Source organism: Myxocyprinus asiaticus, chromosome 17 (genome assembly GCF_019703515.2).
Source record: "Myxocyprinus asiaticus isolate MX2 ecotype Aquarium Trade chromosome 17, UBuf_Myxa_2, whole genome shotgun sequence".
In the NCBI taxonomy this organism is placed as follows: Eukaryota; Metazoa; Chordata; class Actinopteri; order Cypriniformes; family Catostomidae; genus Myxocyprinus; species Myxocyprinus asiaticus.
Genome location: NC_059360.1, coordinates 10,927,822 through 10,942,469, shown reverse-complemented (window position 1 = coordinate 10,942,469; position 14,648 = coordinate 10,927,822). Strand labels below are relative to the sequence as shown.

At 42.7% G+C, this 14,648-nt stretch overlaps 1 protein-coding gene across 1 annotated transcript in view; it reads left to right on the top strand.

The window, feature by feature from the left end:
* Positions 1–14,648, top strand: part of LOC127455198 (ALK tyrosine kinase receptor) — a 787,259-nt gene that overhangs the window by 738,490 nt on the left and 34,121 nt on the right. The window contains exons 11-12 of the mRNA XM_051722881.1: positions 4,904–5,041; positions 14,106–14,271. Coding sequence (XP_051578841.1) covers positions 4,904–5,041; positions 14,106–14,271 — 304 coding nt within the window. The remainder of the gene's footprint in view (positions 1–4,903; positions 5,042–14,105; positions 14,272–14,648) is intronic.

Here is a 14,648-nt window from a genome sequence, read left to right as displayed (position 1 = left end):
CTGCAGGTCCACCAAGCCAAGGCGCTGAAAGAACTGCACGAGGGTAGTTCCGCCCCAGATTTGATGCAGGAACTGCACTCGGCGACCGACCTCACCCTCCGGGTGACGAAGGTCACAGTGCGGCCTCTCAGGCGGACGATGGCCACACTAGTGGTCCAGGAGCGCCACCTTTGGCTCAACCTAGTCGAGATGGGTGAGGCCGACAAGACACGGTTCCTTGCTGCCCCCATTTCCCAGGCGGGCCTATTTGGTGACACCGTCGAGGACTTTGCCCAGCAGTTCTTGATGGTGAAGCAGCAGACGGAGGCAATCCGGCACATCCTGCCCTGGCGCGGCTCAAGATCCCGCACCCTGTCTGCTCGTCGCCAAGGGCGTCCTCCCGCGGTGACTGCACCGGCTCCGCCACAGCCCGTCCTTTCGGCCCAGCCCCGGCGTGGAGCCCACCGCAGGAAGCCGTCGCCACCCGTCTCACAGCTGGCGCCGAAGAACCCACGGAGGTCCTCGAAGCGCCCCTGAGATGGGCAACCCAGGGACGAGGGAACCCACTCACGTGGAGCTGGTAAGAAGACCACTCCATCCCCCGGTGGAGGGCTGGGTGGAAAATCTTTTGTTGCCTTTTTGTTTGATTTCGCCACACGCCCAAGTGCCTGCGGTACCCAACAGTTCAGCAAAAGAGCGGCTTCCTTCCTCCCTGGGTCACATACCCGGTGCGTACGGTCGTCACCATGACTACCGTCCACAGGCTTTTTCTTTCAGGATTGGCGCTGCAGCGGTGCCCTTTCCGCCCCCTGAGCACCCAGCTGTGGCATACAGCTGCCCCCGATGTGGCAGTCTCCACGGGTTACGAGGACAGGCCTCTTCCTCCCCCGTCCCAGGCTGTTCCGGGGGTGGTCACAAGGAGCCAGGTAAGTGCTTCAATGTCCCTAGACTCAGCATGGCCACGACATGCTGTGGCACCTCGCGCTCCGCCCCGCCGCGAGGCCCCACCTGCCGGTACGTCTGACGACATTGTCCCCTTGGTCCCCCTCGCGCGGAATTTGGACTCGTGGCCCGCGCTTTCCAATCCGTCGCGGTGGCTGATCTGGACCGTCCGAATCGGCTATGCGATTCAGTTCGCTAGGCGCCCGCCCAGGTTCAGCAGTATTCACATCACCTTGGTCAAGGGCTAAAACGCCGCCACCCTGCAGATCACTACCCTCCTACGGAAGGATGCGATGGAACCTGTCCCTCCGGCCAAGATGAAGAAAGGGTTTAACAGCCCCTACTTCATCGTACCGAAAAAAGGCGGTGGGTTGCGGCCAATCTTGGACCTGCGAGTACTGAACTGGGCTTTACATAGACTCCCGTTTAAGATGCTGACGCAAAGACGCATTCTGGCGAGCGTCCGGCATCAAGATTGGTTCGCGACGGTAGACCTGAAGGATGCGTACTTCCAAGTCTCGATCCTTCCTCGACACAGACCCTTCCTGTGGTTCGCATTCGAGGGTCAGGCGTATCAGTACAAAGTCCTCCCTTTTGGCCTGTCCCTGTCTCCTCGTGTCTTTACAAAGATCGCAGAGGCTGACCTTGCCCCGCTAAGGGAGGTGGGCATTCACATTCTCAACTTTTTCGATGACTGGCTAATCCTAGCTCACTCTCGAGATGTGTTGTGCGCACACAGGGACCTGGTGCTCTCACACCTCAGCCGACTAGGGCTTCGGGTCACCTGGGAAAAGAGCAAGCTCCTCCCGGTTCAGAGCATCTCTTTTCTTGGTTTGGAGTTGGACTCAGTCTCCTTTACGGCATGCCTTACGAACAAGCATGCCCAGTCGGTGCTGGCCTGTTTGAAGGCGTTCAAATAGGGAACAGCGGTTCCACTGAAACTTTTTCAGAGGCTCCTAGGGCATATGGCGTCCTCGGCGGTGGCCACCCCACTGGGGTTGATGCATATGAGGCCGCTTCAGCACTGGGTCAAGACTCGAGTCCCGAGACGGGCATGGCGCCACAGGACACACCACATGGCCATCACGTCGGTCTGTCACCGTCTTTTCAGCCCTTGGACCGACCTCTCGTTTCTACGAGCAGGGGTTCCTCTAGAACTGGTCTCCAGGCGCGTCGTGGTCACGACAGATGCCTCCAAAACAGGCTGGGGCGCTGTTTGCAACGGGCGCACAGCCGCCGGCCTCTGGACAGGCCCATGACTGCATTGGCACATTAACTGCCTCGAGTTGTTGGAAATTCTGCTCGCCCTGCAGAGGTTCCGGCCGTAGATCCAGGGCAAGCACATGTTAGTTCGGACAGACAGCACGGCAGTGGTAGCACATGTCAACCGCCAAGGCGGTCTGCGCTCTCATTGTATGTCACAACTCGCCCGCCGTCTCCTCCTCCGGAGTCATCAGCACTTCAAGTCGCTGCGAGCCACTCACATCCCGGGCAACCTCAACACTACAGCGGACGTGCTGTCACGGCAGGTTTCCCTCAGGGGAGAGTGGAGACTCCACCCTCAGGTAGTCCAGCTGATTTGGAGTCGATTCGGACAGGCACAGGTGGACCTGTTCGCCTCCCAAGAATCCTCCCACTGCCCGCTCTGGTACGCCCTCACCGAGGCTCCCCTCGGCATAGACGCGCTGGTGCACAGCTGGCCCCCTGGCCTACGCAAATATGCGTTTCCCCCAGTGAGCCTGCTTGCACAGACCCTGTGCAAGGTCAGGGAGGACGAGGAGCAGATCGTCCTGGTTGCACCCTACTGGCCTGCCCAGATGTGGTTCTCGGACCTCACGCTCCTCGCGACAGCTCCCCCCTGGCAAATTCCCCTGAGGAAGGACCTTCTTTCTCAGGGACGGGGCACCCTCTGGCACCTGCGCCCAGACCTCTGGAATCTCCATGTCTGGCCCCTGGACAGGACACGGAAGACCTAAGTGGTCTACCACCCGCGGTGGTAGACATGATCACTCAGGCTAGGGCCCCCTCTACGAGGCGCCTGTATGCCTTTAAGTGGCGTCTATTCGCTAAGTAGTGTTCTTCCCGATGCGAAGACCCCCAGAGATGCACAGTCGGATCAGTGCTTTCCTTCCTGCAGGAGAGGCTGGAAGGGAGGATGTCCCCTTCCACCTTGAAGGTGTACGTTGCCGCCATAGCAGCACACCACGACGCAGTGGACGGTAAGTCCTTAGGGAAGCATGACCTGATCATCAGGTTCCTAAGAGGTGCCAGGAGGTTGAATTCCTCCAGACCGCGCCTCGTTCCCTCATGGGATCTCTCCGTAGTTCTTCAGGGTCTACAGAGAGCCCCCTTTGAGCCTTTGCAGTCAGCCGAGCTTAAGGCACTCTCCTTGAAGACTGCCCTCCTGACTGCGCTCACTTCCATCAAGAGGGTAGGTGACCTGCAAGCGTTCTCTGTCAGCGAAACGTGCCTGGAGTTTGGTCCGGGTTACTCTCACGTTATCCTGAGACCCCGACCGGGCTATGTGCTCAAGGTTCCCACCACCCCTTTTAGGGACCAGGTGGTGAACCTGCAAGTGCTGCCCCAGGAGGAGGCAGACCCAGCCCTGTCGTTGCTGTGTCCAGTGTGAGCTTTATGCATCTATTTGGATTGCACGCAGAGCTTTAGAATCTCTGAGCAGCTCTTTGTCTGCTTTGGTGCACAGCGGAAAGGAAGTGCTGTCTCCAAGCAGAGGATCGCCCACTGGCTCATTGATGCCATAACTATGGCTTATCTCGCCCAGAACATGCTGCCCCCGGTAGGGCTACGAGCCCATTCTACCAGAGGTGTAGCGGCTTCCTGGGCCCTGGCCAGAGGTGCCTCTCTAACAGACATTTGCAGAGCAGCGGGCTGGGCAACACCCAACACCTTTGCAAGATTCTACAACCTCCGGGTGGAACCAGTTTCGTCTCAGGTAGTGGCACGCAACACAAGCGGATAAGCCCGGGATAGCCGGCCGGGTGTATCGCTTGCACATAGCGCCTTCCACCTCCCTTGGAGCTGAATACATGCACCATTAATTCCCAGTAGTGTTCACAAACTTTGTTCCCTGGTTGACTTCCTCCGAGCCCTGTGGCAGTCGAGTTTTCGGAGAGACTCCCAGTACACGTGCTAACTAAGAGCACTTAGTGTTACTACATCGACACAACGTCTCGTTCCCTCCATCAGGGAATGGAGGTTACACAAGTAACCATGACGTTTTTTTTGTTTTGTTTTTAAATAAAGACAAACTAATTAAGTTACTAAAAAAGTTAATGTGAACTACACCTATAGTTCCTCTGCTAGGGCACTGGTGTAAACTTGAGGGGAACTGACTTTACACATCCACTTAAAATGTTCTGGAGACCAGTTGGTTGAAAATAATTGTTAAAAAGTAAAAAAATAAAATAAGAAAAAGAAAAAAAGAAAAAGAAATGCCCTACTACAGTTGGGGTCCACAGCAATTATCGTGAAAAACTATCATACTTACTTGTCTATATTATTCTTTGTTTATTGTTTACATGCCAATGACCAGGTGCTATACCTCAGAAGAAGAAAAAATTACCATCATGTGTTACAGTTCCATATGGAGGTTTTGAGGTTAAGTGTTCATCTCCTTTAGGTTTCCAAATCATCAGTTAGCAACCTTATTAGCATATCATTAACATTTCTAGAAATGTGAAGATTTTGTCACAAGAAAACACATAGATAAGCCATTTTCAGTGCAATTGTCAAGAGAAGATGTTGATAGCATTAGCAGCTTTAGGAAAAAGGTCTTGACGTGGAATATATCATCAAAAAGAAAGTTTTGTAAGCCAAAATGGTGCATGTTTAAGCTAGCTGTAGCTGTAGGCTCACAGTGTTCTGTGGATGCAGTGCTTTCTCAATGCCTGTGGCATTTTCTCTGGCTGCAGTGATGGTGTTGGACTGAAACCATGTAATGTGTCTTTTCTCTCATCTTCAGCCAATGGAGAATATCCTCCAGTGGTTCCCACAAGCCCCATGCAAGTGCTGTTCACACGAAGCAATGAGAACATCAAGACCACTACACCACATTATGGAGGGCCTGGAGAATTTTCACATCAACCCACATCAACAGAATGTGAGTTTTTACCAACTTTTTAATATATTTGAGCTGTTTGTCTTTTTTCTACATTTTACATTGCTTGCTCACACTGAAATGTGTGTCAAGATGTGGCGATAAATTCACTTAGAATGAATTACACCAGCTGATAGCGTTGTTTATCTTTATGCACTGGCTGTGTTGTTTCAGCACCCGGATAGCGAAAGTAATTCTGCAAATCAGGTGCAAACGTGTAAACATGGCAAAAATTTTTTATGCAATTTGCACAGCCCAATTCCCTGGTCAGTTGAGAGCTCGAATGTGGAGGATTCAGAAGACTACTGCAATCTGCTGTACTTTATTCGTACTGTTCAGCATAACTCTTCCACTGCAATCCAGACACCTGTAACGACTCTTTAAAATGCTGACATGCTCCTAACTACACTTCATGTCTGGATATATGTCTGGTTATAGTGGTGTTTCTCATCATTTGTTGAATTACAGATGCATGATGGGTATAAAAAGTACACAAATGTCTCTTTTAAGAAAACTTCCATTTACCACCTGCTTGTTAAATGCACCAGGCAAATAGTGCTGACATTTATAGATAAGGTGCAATCTCTAATAAGCCTAATTTACATGTTTGTGCTGAAAAGAATGACAATGGATAATTTAAATATGCATGACACAGCACCATTCAAGCACAGATAGTGCCTGGTTACCCTGGATTGCGGGTGGTATGCAAATAAGATATATACTGCAATAAAACACAACTGCTGAGTGAACTCAGATTTCTGGTGCAACTTATGGCTTTTTGAATAATGCAAATTGTAATATTGTGTAGCACTTTACACACACTAATTAAATACTCAAATATTGCTAATGTAAGCCAGATAAAAAAAATAAAAAAAAAAAAAAAAAAATAAAACAACTTTCCAACAACAGAAGCAAGCGTGCATTAAAAAACACTGGAATTTCTGTTTTTATCAAGTTGCGGAGCTACTGCAAACACCAGAGGACCTAATTCAAAGTCCAGACCACGCAATTCTTTCTTAGCACACTGAAATAGTTGAAATGCTTGAGTACACCAAATACGTTGGACTTCTAATGGATATAGAAGATGAATGCTTATGGACAGTAATGTTGCTTTTTTTTTTTTTTTCTTTGTCACTCAGAGAATAGGGGTATTGCAGAGAAAAGAAAGTGTGCCATCTTCTGGCTATTTCTGCATTATTTTTCTTCAAATGAAATGGTGTTAAAAGGCCAGTTACACCATTTAAAAATATCCTGTCTCTGCTTGCAGTATTTCCCATACAGAATTTATTTTTTTTCCCACACCTTTATGCTTTCAAATGATTAAAATTACTCATCAGGACAGTACAGTCAAATATAGGTGATGTTTGTATTAGCAAACTAGCATAACTCTTGGTATTTCTGCAGTATATAGTACACTGCACATAGAACACAACATTTTCAGTATTAATGACCTACTGCATGAAACTGGAAATATTTAGCCTACTGCCATGATTTTTAACAACTCTATTTTGACTCACCATTTGATAGAATTGCCAAACATTTGTACACAACACTGAAAATGCGAAATAACATTATTTTAATTCAAATATGTAACAAATAGGTTGCAATAAAATATAAAATAGTATTACTGAATTACCGGTATTACTGAATATAAACAACCATTTTAAAGTGGTTATTAGTACAAATCATTAGTGATGTTGCATTGACCAATGGTTGTGTTTAACTGTTGTACATCCTGTGGGTAGAAGCTGTTCCATAGCTGGTGGGTGTTTACCTTTCCAGATGGTAAAAGGGAAAACAGGCAATGACTGGGATGACTAGGACCCTTCAGAATGGAAAATGATTCTTTTCAGAATCTGTGTGAATAAAATAAATGTAATTGATACTCATTTGTTTATGGCCAGTGATGGACTGTGCAGTTTTTACCACACTCTGTAAGTCCTTGCACAGTTTCCATACCAGCCAGTAATGCAGCCTTTAATAATACTCTCAATGGCGCATTCACAGTACAGAATCGCAGATCAGATGACAGTAGTAAGCTAGATCGAAGGGGCATAAATCAATTATGAAATCAGTTTGTAAATGACCTTTGAAAATGGCCAACCAAATGCCATCAACTTTGGGAGGACTGATGTGTTTGGTCTTAGATGGCATATACAGGTGTCCTGCTTCCAATGACACTCATTGGAGTGAGCCATTTATCAATATGGTACACTTGTGTGTTTGTGAAAGGACTCTCATGCCATTTCAACCCTAATAAATCTCACTGAGTAGCTAATCTGTTAATCATCAGAGCTCATTAGTGGAGGCTTACTCACACAGGGCTTTCTGTTGTGTAGTCCAACTGTGGAAGTCTGCATGACTGAAGCTCAACTGGTAGAGCATTGCACTAGAAATCCCAAGGTCATTGGTTTGATTCCCAGGGAACACCCTATATGTATATGTATACCCATAATTTGTAAAACTTGAATGAACTATAAGCTGCTTTGGATAAAGGTGTCTGCTAAATGAGTAAATCTAAGGAAGAAGGAAGGTTTATTCCTCAATGCTGCTATTAAAATGGATTGTTTGACTCCCCAAGATAAAAATCAGTGTGTGCTTTGTAGCGCTGTGAACTGTCTCACATACTCTTTTTTTTGACTATTGGCATAAAATTTTGTCTAGTTTACAACAACAACCCACTAAGACAGGAAAGGTCTGTCTGACTGACATGAAAAGCAACCAGTCCCAGTTTGTTAATCTCATGCTGTTTAGAGGCATTGATACCACAACAATAGCATGGAAAACATCAAATAATTGTACAGCCGTGTTTGTGCTTGATCAGATGTACAGAAAACACCAAAAAATAGGTGAAATGAGTGTAGACTTTGTAATCAGAATTTCTGTCTGTCCAAAAGTAATACATACAGATTATTTCATTAATAAAAGCAGAATATCTAGTTAACATACTACTAAGTGTCTAAAATGAAACTCTCAGTATCTTTCAAAGGTGCCACTAAATTGCCAGCTGATCAGATTGGAACTGGTAATTTCATCTAGCTCTTGTCAATTTTGTGTACAATATGCATCAGATAGACAGTCAGTGAACAGTGAACAGAAACTTTGTTTAGTTTAAGAATGACTTACCTTATTAGACTGTCTGTAAAACCAAAGGTAAAGCAGTTTTAAGGGCTGATATAGTATAAGGGACTTCACAAAGAGCATCAAGACTGCTTCCTTTGATCAAGATTCCAAGTAGATAAAACTACAAATTGTTTCAGAGCTCATGAGGTTTTATTCTCTTCTTGCAGATGAATTAAGTCCTGAGGTTAACAAGACACAAATAAACATTGAAGTCTTAAACACATATTCAGCCACATCTCAAAAGACATCAATGGTGTTTGTGAAGTCTTTAGGATAACTAGGGCTGGACGTTATGACGGTTCATTTGAAGAAATCTGTCAACTGTTAGAGTTTTCACTATACCTTTTATAATGTAGTGCATATGCAATATTTGCATGGTTATCAGTGGGAATGGCTCAATTATGTTATTTACATGTGAGAATGATGAAGAATCAAGAAGTAATATGAAAATACAGACATGTCCCAAACAAGTCAAGACGAGGATTAGGTTATAAAGGGGCTTTGTTAAGCACAACGCAGAAGTCAGGACTATCCATTTTATAATAGTAGTTTTACTATTTTGAGTCTTAAGTTTTTTAACTGCAGGGTTACATAATGTGATTCTGTTTTTAGACTGATGTCACACTTAAAATTAATTTGTTATGAATAGTCTTATTTCTTGGCCATATCAAGTTCCTAATAGAAAGAGAAAATAATTAAATAAGATTAATCACCTTTACACTGCGTCCTACCCAGACATGGCACAATATCCTGCCATGTAAATTACGTTTTTCTCCCAACCAGCTTTAACTGTGATCAGCAACATTTTGTTGGTTGCTTTGTTTTCTATTGCTGTGGTGCTGTGCTGTGTTGCCCTGCCCATAGTGTTATCTCATTGGTCTAAAATCCCAATCTTGTTTGTATGATTGTGCTGTGTCATGTAGACTTTATGATTTCAGTGCGGCCTAAGAAATGTAAGCCTATGTGATTTTTCTGTCAGAGGACTCGTAGTTAGCATTACATTATCCTTTTATTCAAATCAGGCATCTCATCCAATCACTATCCAGCCTCTGCCTTATAAGCTCAGCACAGCTGTCCCTCATCACTCATTATGCAGCGTTGCTTTTACCCCCCGCCACCCCAACTCCACCAGTTTAGGACCCATCCTGCTGTAAGGGGTAAGCTTCTATCCCCTGTCATCAGCATTCCGGCAGGATCTGATGGTTCAAACGAGAATCCTATCGCTTAACTGCACGACTGAGTTTATGCCAAAGGGAACTATTCTTTCACTAAGCTCATGTTATTATTATACCCTCGAGTCCTCTGAGAGAAAATACTTGACACTGAAAACATTATCCAAAAATATGCATAACCATATGAGTATTTAATATATTAACCATTTTTATCGAAGCAAAAATAACTACACTCACTAAGCACTTTATTAGGAACACTATGTTCTTAATAAAGTTCCCGACATGGTCTTCTGCTGTTGTAGCCCATCCGCCTCAAGGTTCGATGTGTTGGGCATTCTGAGATGCTATTCTGTATAGAGTGGTTACCTGAGTTACCACATCCTTCCAGTCTGTCCATTCTCCATTGACCTCTCTCATCAACAAGGCGCTTACATCCGATATTTTTTTTGTTTTTGGAACCGTTCTGAGTAAACTCTAGAGACTGCTGTGCATGAAAATACCAGGAGATCTGCAGTTACAGAAATACTCAAACCAGCCCATCTGGCACCAACAATCATGCCACATTTGAAATCACAGTTTTTTCCCATTCTGATGGTTGATGTGAATATTAACTGAAGCTCCTGACCTGTATCTGCATGATTTTATGCATTGCACTGCTGCCACACGATTGGCTGATTAGGTAATTGCATGAATAAGTAGGTGTACAAGTGTTCCCAATAAAGTGCTCAGTGAGTATATATTGTAATATACTGTTTGTTCGTAACTACTGTATAAATCATTCATACCATAAAACAATTTTGATCATTTCAACCACCCCTAGCTTCAACCGAAAGCACCTGTAATTTTTGAGCTGTTTGAAACAGGACTTAAGTGAACTAAATTAAAGCTCTACACAATAATTAAGGATAAAAGGATACACTGAGGATAAACTCTACGCGCACACACACACACACATAGATAAAGCCTTCTGGATTTCTGTTCCTGGCTGTTGTTTTCTTTAAACTCAAAGGGAAATCAAGTAGCACATCAATCTCTCCATGATTCCGTTATGGATAATTGAAATAGCTTTGAAAATGTTTTGAAGTTTAAAATTTTTTTGCAACTATTGCAATTTTCCAGCATTCCTCTAATTGCCATCTTGCTATCTCTAATTTTACCCTTTCTTCTCTCTTTTTACCCTTCAACCTCTATCGATTTCTCCCTTTGCCACCCTGGCACCTAATTTTGCCAAGTAAAGCTCAGCTGAATGGAGAAGTTTGCCTTACGCTGACTCAAATCTTCAGCACTATGAAGAGAGAGAGGGAGCATGTTCTTCCGTCAGATCAGCTCCCTCTGCCTTTGTCTCCTTGATTACTTCCTCCGACTTTGTCTGCGTGATTGCTTTCTCTGATGAGAAAAAATAGACGGGCTGCTAACCTCATGATGGACTGAGTTCCGCTGCTCAGCTTCTGATGACTCAGCTCCTTACACCAATCAAACCTTCCAGAACTCTAATAAAAGGAAGTTGTATAAGACCATAATTGGTGATATTTTGCTTGCCCCTTACAATTCAAACAGTTCTTCCACTTGAGATCGAATTACTGATCTCTGGAGGTACTTTTTTCTAGCAAGCAAACAAAATTTGGATGTTTGTTTGTTTTTTTGTTTTTATCAGGTTTTGGATGGAGCAGCAGAGTATTAAATGTCAGAAAAATGAAATGTAGTGCAACATACCTTTAAAGGGGTTATCATGAGAATCTTTTGAGATAGAGGAGCTGGTCCAACTTTATATTAGAAGTCTTTTTAGGTACTATGTACCTACATTTAAAAAATAAAGCATTATTGTGTACATATACATGTTGTTATCTTTAAACCTAACCCTACCCATACCTTAACCTCAGTAGAAACAAATGCAGGTCTCGTGAGAGTTTATGAGATCATACACACATGTACTATGGATGTGCATGGTAACTGTTTGTAATATTTGGTTGACCACGATGGTTCACAAACGATTATTTGGTTATTTGTCAGGAGTGGGAACTCTGGAATAAAGAATGTTTAATGCTATGGATATGTGTTGAACACTACTCAACAAATCAGCAAATAAAATGCACAGTAAGCTATGAGCCTAAATAGCAGAATATATACTGTATATCTTCAAATGTTAAAATCAGTCACATTAAAGTCAAACAAAAATAATCTAACGGTCACTTCCTGCAACACTGTATTCTTAACTAACGCAAAATATGTAATTTAAATGGTGAACGTTTTGTGTGCTGTGCCCAGACAGGTTCACATTTCAGTGAGGCAGCAAATGCTAGTATAGGCCCTTTTCAAATATCTGGGTTTGGAATGCAGAAGTAAACGATTGAAGGGTAAGCTTGTGTAGCTGTGATTGGGAGACCACAGAAAATATAATTTTGCTCATCCGTTTGCTCCAACAGCAAAATAAAAAATCCACTATTATGCTTTCACAGCTTTCCAAAAGAAAAGAAAAAATAGAGAGCGGTGGATTACGGCAGTCATCCTTACTCAGAGATAAAGAGAAATAAAAATGTTTGTCACTCCCCTCAGCAGCTGAATAAGAAACCTCATTGCAGTTGTGGTAGCTCGTTTTTTAAAACTTCTCCCAGGGCAATATAATACAAAGTATAATGTTATAAATTTACACAGATCATTTAAAAAATTGCAAATATAAAAACGTTCGCTAGATTTACGCTAATAAAAATGGCGGAAATGCATCATTATATTCTGTGAAAAACAAATCGATAACGGTTTATCGGGTAATGTCGGGCTTAGAACGTTATTGCACCAAATAGTGATTTTGGTATTCGAAAACATGCACGTTGCACGGTTAATTGAATGTCGACTATACTTGCACATTCCTAATATGTACACAATAAGTCTGTCACAATGTAATGTGAGCTTTACAAAGAGGAGTTGAAAGACGGGGAAGCACAAATTATATTGGACCCAACAGCAAACACACAGCCAATGTCTCAAAGCTGGCGTGTAGAAAAAAAGGGGAAAAAGTTAAGACTAAACCATAAATTGACTGTGGCTGTTTGACAGATCAGGCAGCCAAATGTCATACATCATATCTTTCCATTTTTACCATCTAAAAGAGTACAGCCTCCATGTTGTACACCAGTGGTTCTCAATTTTGTTTTGGTCATGTTCCCTTTAAAACAAGAATACTTGTGTGCTCCCTAACCCATCCTCTGATAAAAATATTTTTTAATTAATTATAATTGTTTTTTTTGTTTGTTTTTTTTTTTTTTGTTTTTTGCTAAATAATGAATAATTGCACTCTTTATTGAACAAAAATGATCTGAATGAACTTCACTATAGGACTACATTGTTCTGTTATTTTCTGTATACTTTCTGACTTTGTCTTACATAAATACGTAAACATTTTAATAATGCCTATTTACTTGTAAAACATGCAAAAATATAATAAATAATAAGTTATACTGCTGTAAGAGCAATGTTAATATATAACAGCTCATGGAAAACTTTAAAGTTCTGCCATCATTTACTCACCGTTCTCGTTCAAAACAAGTATGAATTTTGTTTCATCCGTAAAACACAAGAATGAAGGATGAGGGCACCATGATTGTGACTGTCAAGCTCCATGAGCACATAAAAGCACCCTTAAAGTCATCCATATCACTCGTGCACTACATTTAGATTCTTTTGAACCTTTGCAATGGTGTTGTGTGAGGAACAGACTGAAATTTAAGTGCTAATTCACCTCTTTACCCATTTGAATGTGGTGAATGCTTACATTTCTTTTTTTATTTAAGCACAGCGCAGTAAGAACACCTGACATCACAAAAACAAGGGGTGCTCACACTTATATGGAATGAGATCAAATTTTTCATAATGTCACTATAGTAAGATCTACCATGCAAAATTTTAATACAGGCTACATTGAAAGCAGTGTTGTTATGACACAAGAAAAGCAAGAAAAGAAATTGTTCACATGGGTTCTTGCATGTATTTTTTTGTCCAAAAATTAGTGGAAGTGAAAGAGATTTGAGAATGGGGCAGTCTTCCGCGCCCCCTTCCGACCTCCCACAGTCCGTTCACTGACCTTCTGATGCTTATTGCATACATGGCAAAGACTGGATAATATCGCCAGTTCCAATCTGATTGGTTGGCTTTACGTAATTTATGTGAGTAAGGGTACAGTATTTTTTATCAGTCTGTCTGGAAACAAAGTCATATTAACGAGAAACTGGGTTGATATAATGATGGCCTCTGAGGAAGTACTGTACTAAGATCTGATTTGACAAAGCTTTCCAGTTTAGTGGCATCAAATCTTCTAAAGATACAATTATTATTATTATTATTATTATTATTATTATTATTATTATTGCTGTTGATTAGCCAGTAAAATTTACATCGACAAGCTGAACTGTATATTCCACTTTTTTATGTCTGTGAAATAATCGTTATTTATTACTTCTCGATGTGCAGAAATTTTCACCACAATGACTTGCAGACTTTTTTTTTTTTTTATTATTGAATTTATTGTTGTGGTATAATCCATTTCAGATAACTGTGCCCTTAAATGTCTTATAAAAATAAATCAAACTCTGGTTGGTTGTTTAAATTTTGGTCAAATGGTCTATACTTTGGTCAAATTGTCTTCCTGTCTAAGTCGGCGCTTCTTGGCCTCAAAAGGTGCAATGAGAACCAGACTTTATGCCACAAATCAAACGCCTGCTACGTGAGACTGCATTGATGCTAACATTTATGTATCTGTGTGCATTTGTGTGTGTTTGCAGCTGTCAAGTGGATATTCCACACCTGCGGAGCCACAGGACAAGATGGTCCCACTCCATCTCAGTGCAGTAACGCCTACCGAAACACCAATGTCAATGTCACTGTGGGGACTAAAGGACCATTCATGGGCATCCAGATGTGGCAGGTCCCAGAGACAAGGAAATACAGGTGCACACACCAACACACACACTTATATAATGCCCTGACAACCACAAACCAAATTATCCTCTTGGACATTTTGCCCACATGTCCCCTTAGATTTTTGAGCCAAGTGGATTTTGAACGCAACTTACAAAAATTTGAATAATTATTGTAAGCAGTCAGAAGTGTTTGTTACTCATTTCGAATTTGGTCAGGCCAGTCGAGTTGCACCTTCCACAGATCATTTGCTTTAAACTGAAAATTCTCCAAATACATATGCATTTTTTTTCCTTGTGGAGCACAATAGGACTTATTATCAAAATGTCAAAGCTGCTGTATTCTATGCAATGAAAGAGCATCACGATCATTGGCTGTCAAGTTCAGTTGAAATTTTGCTAGGTTTA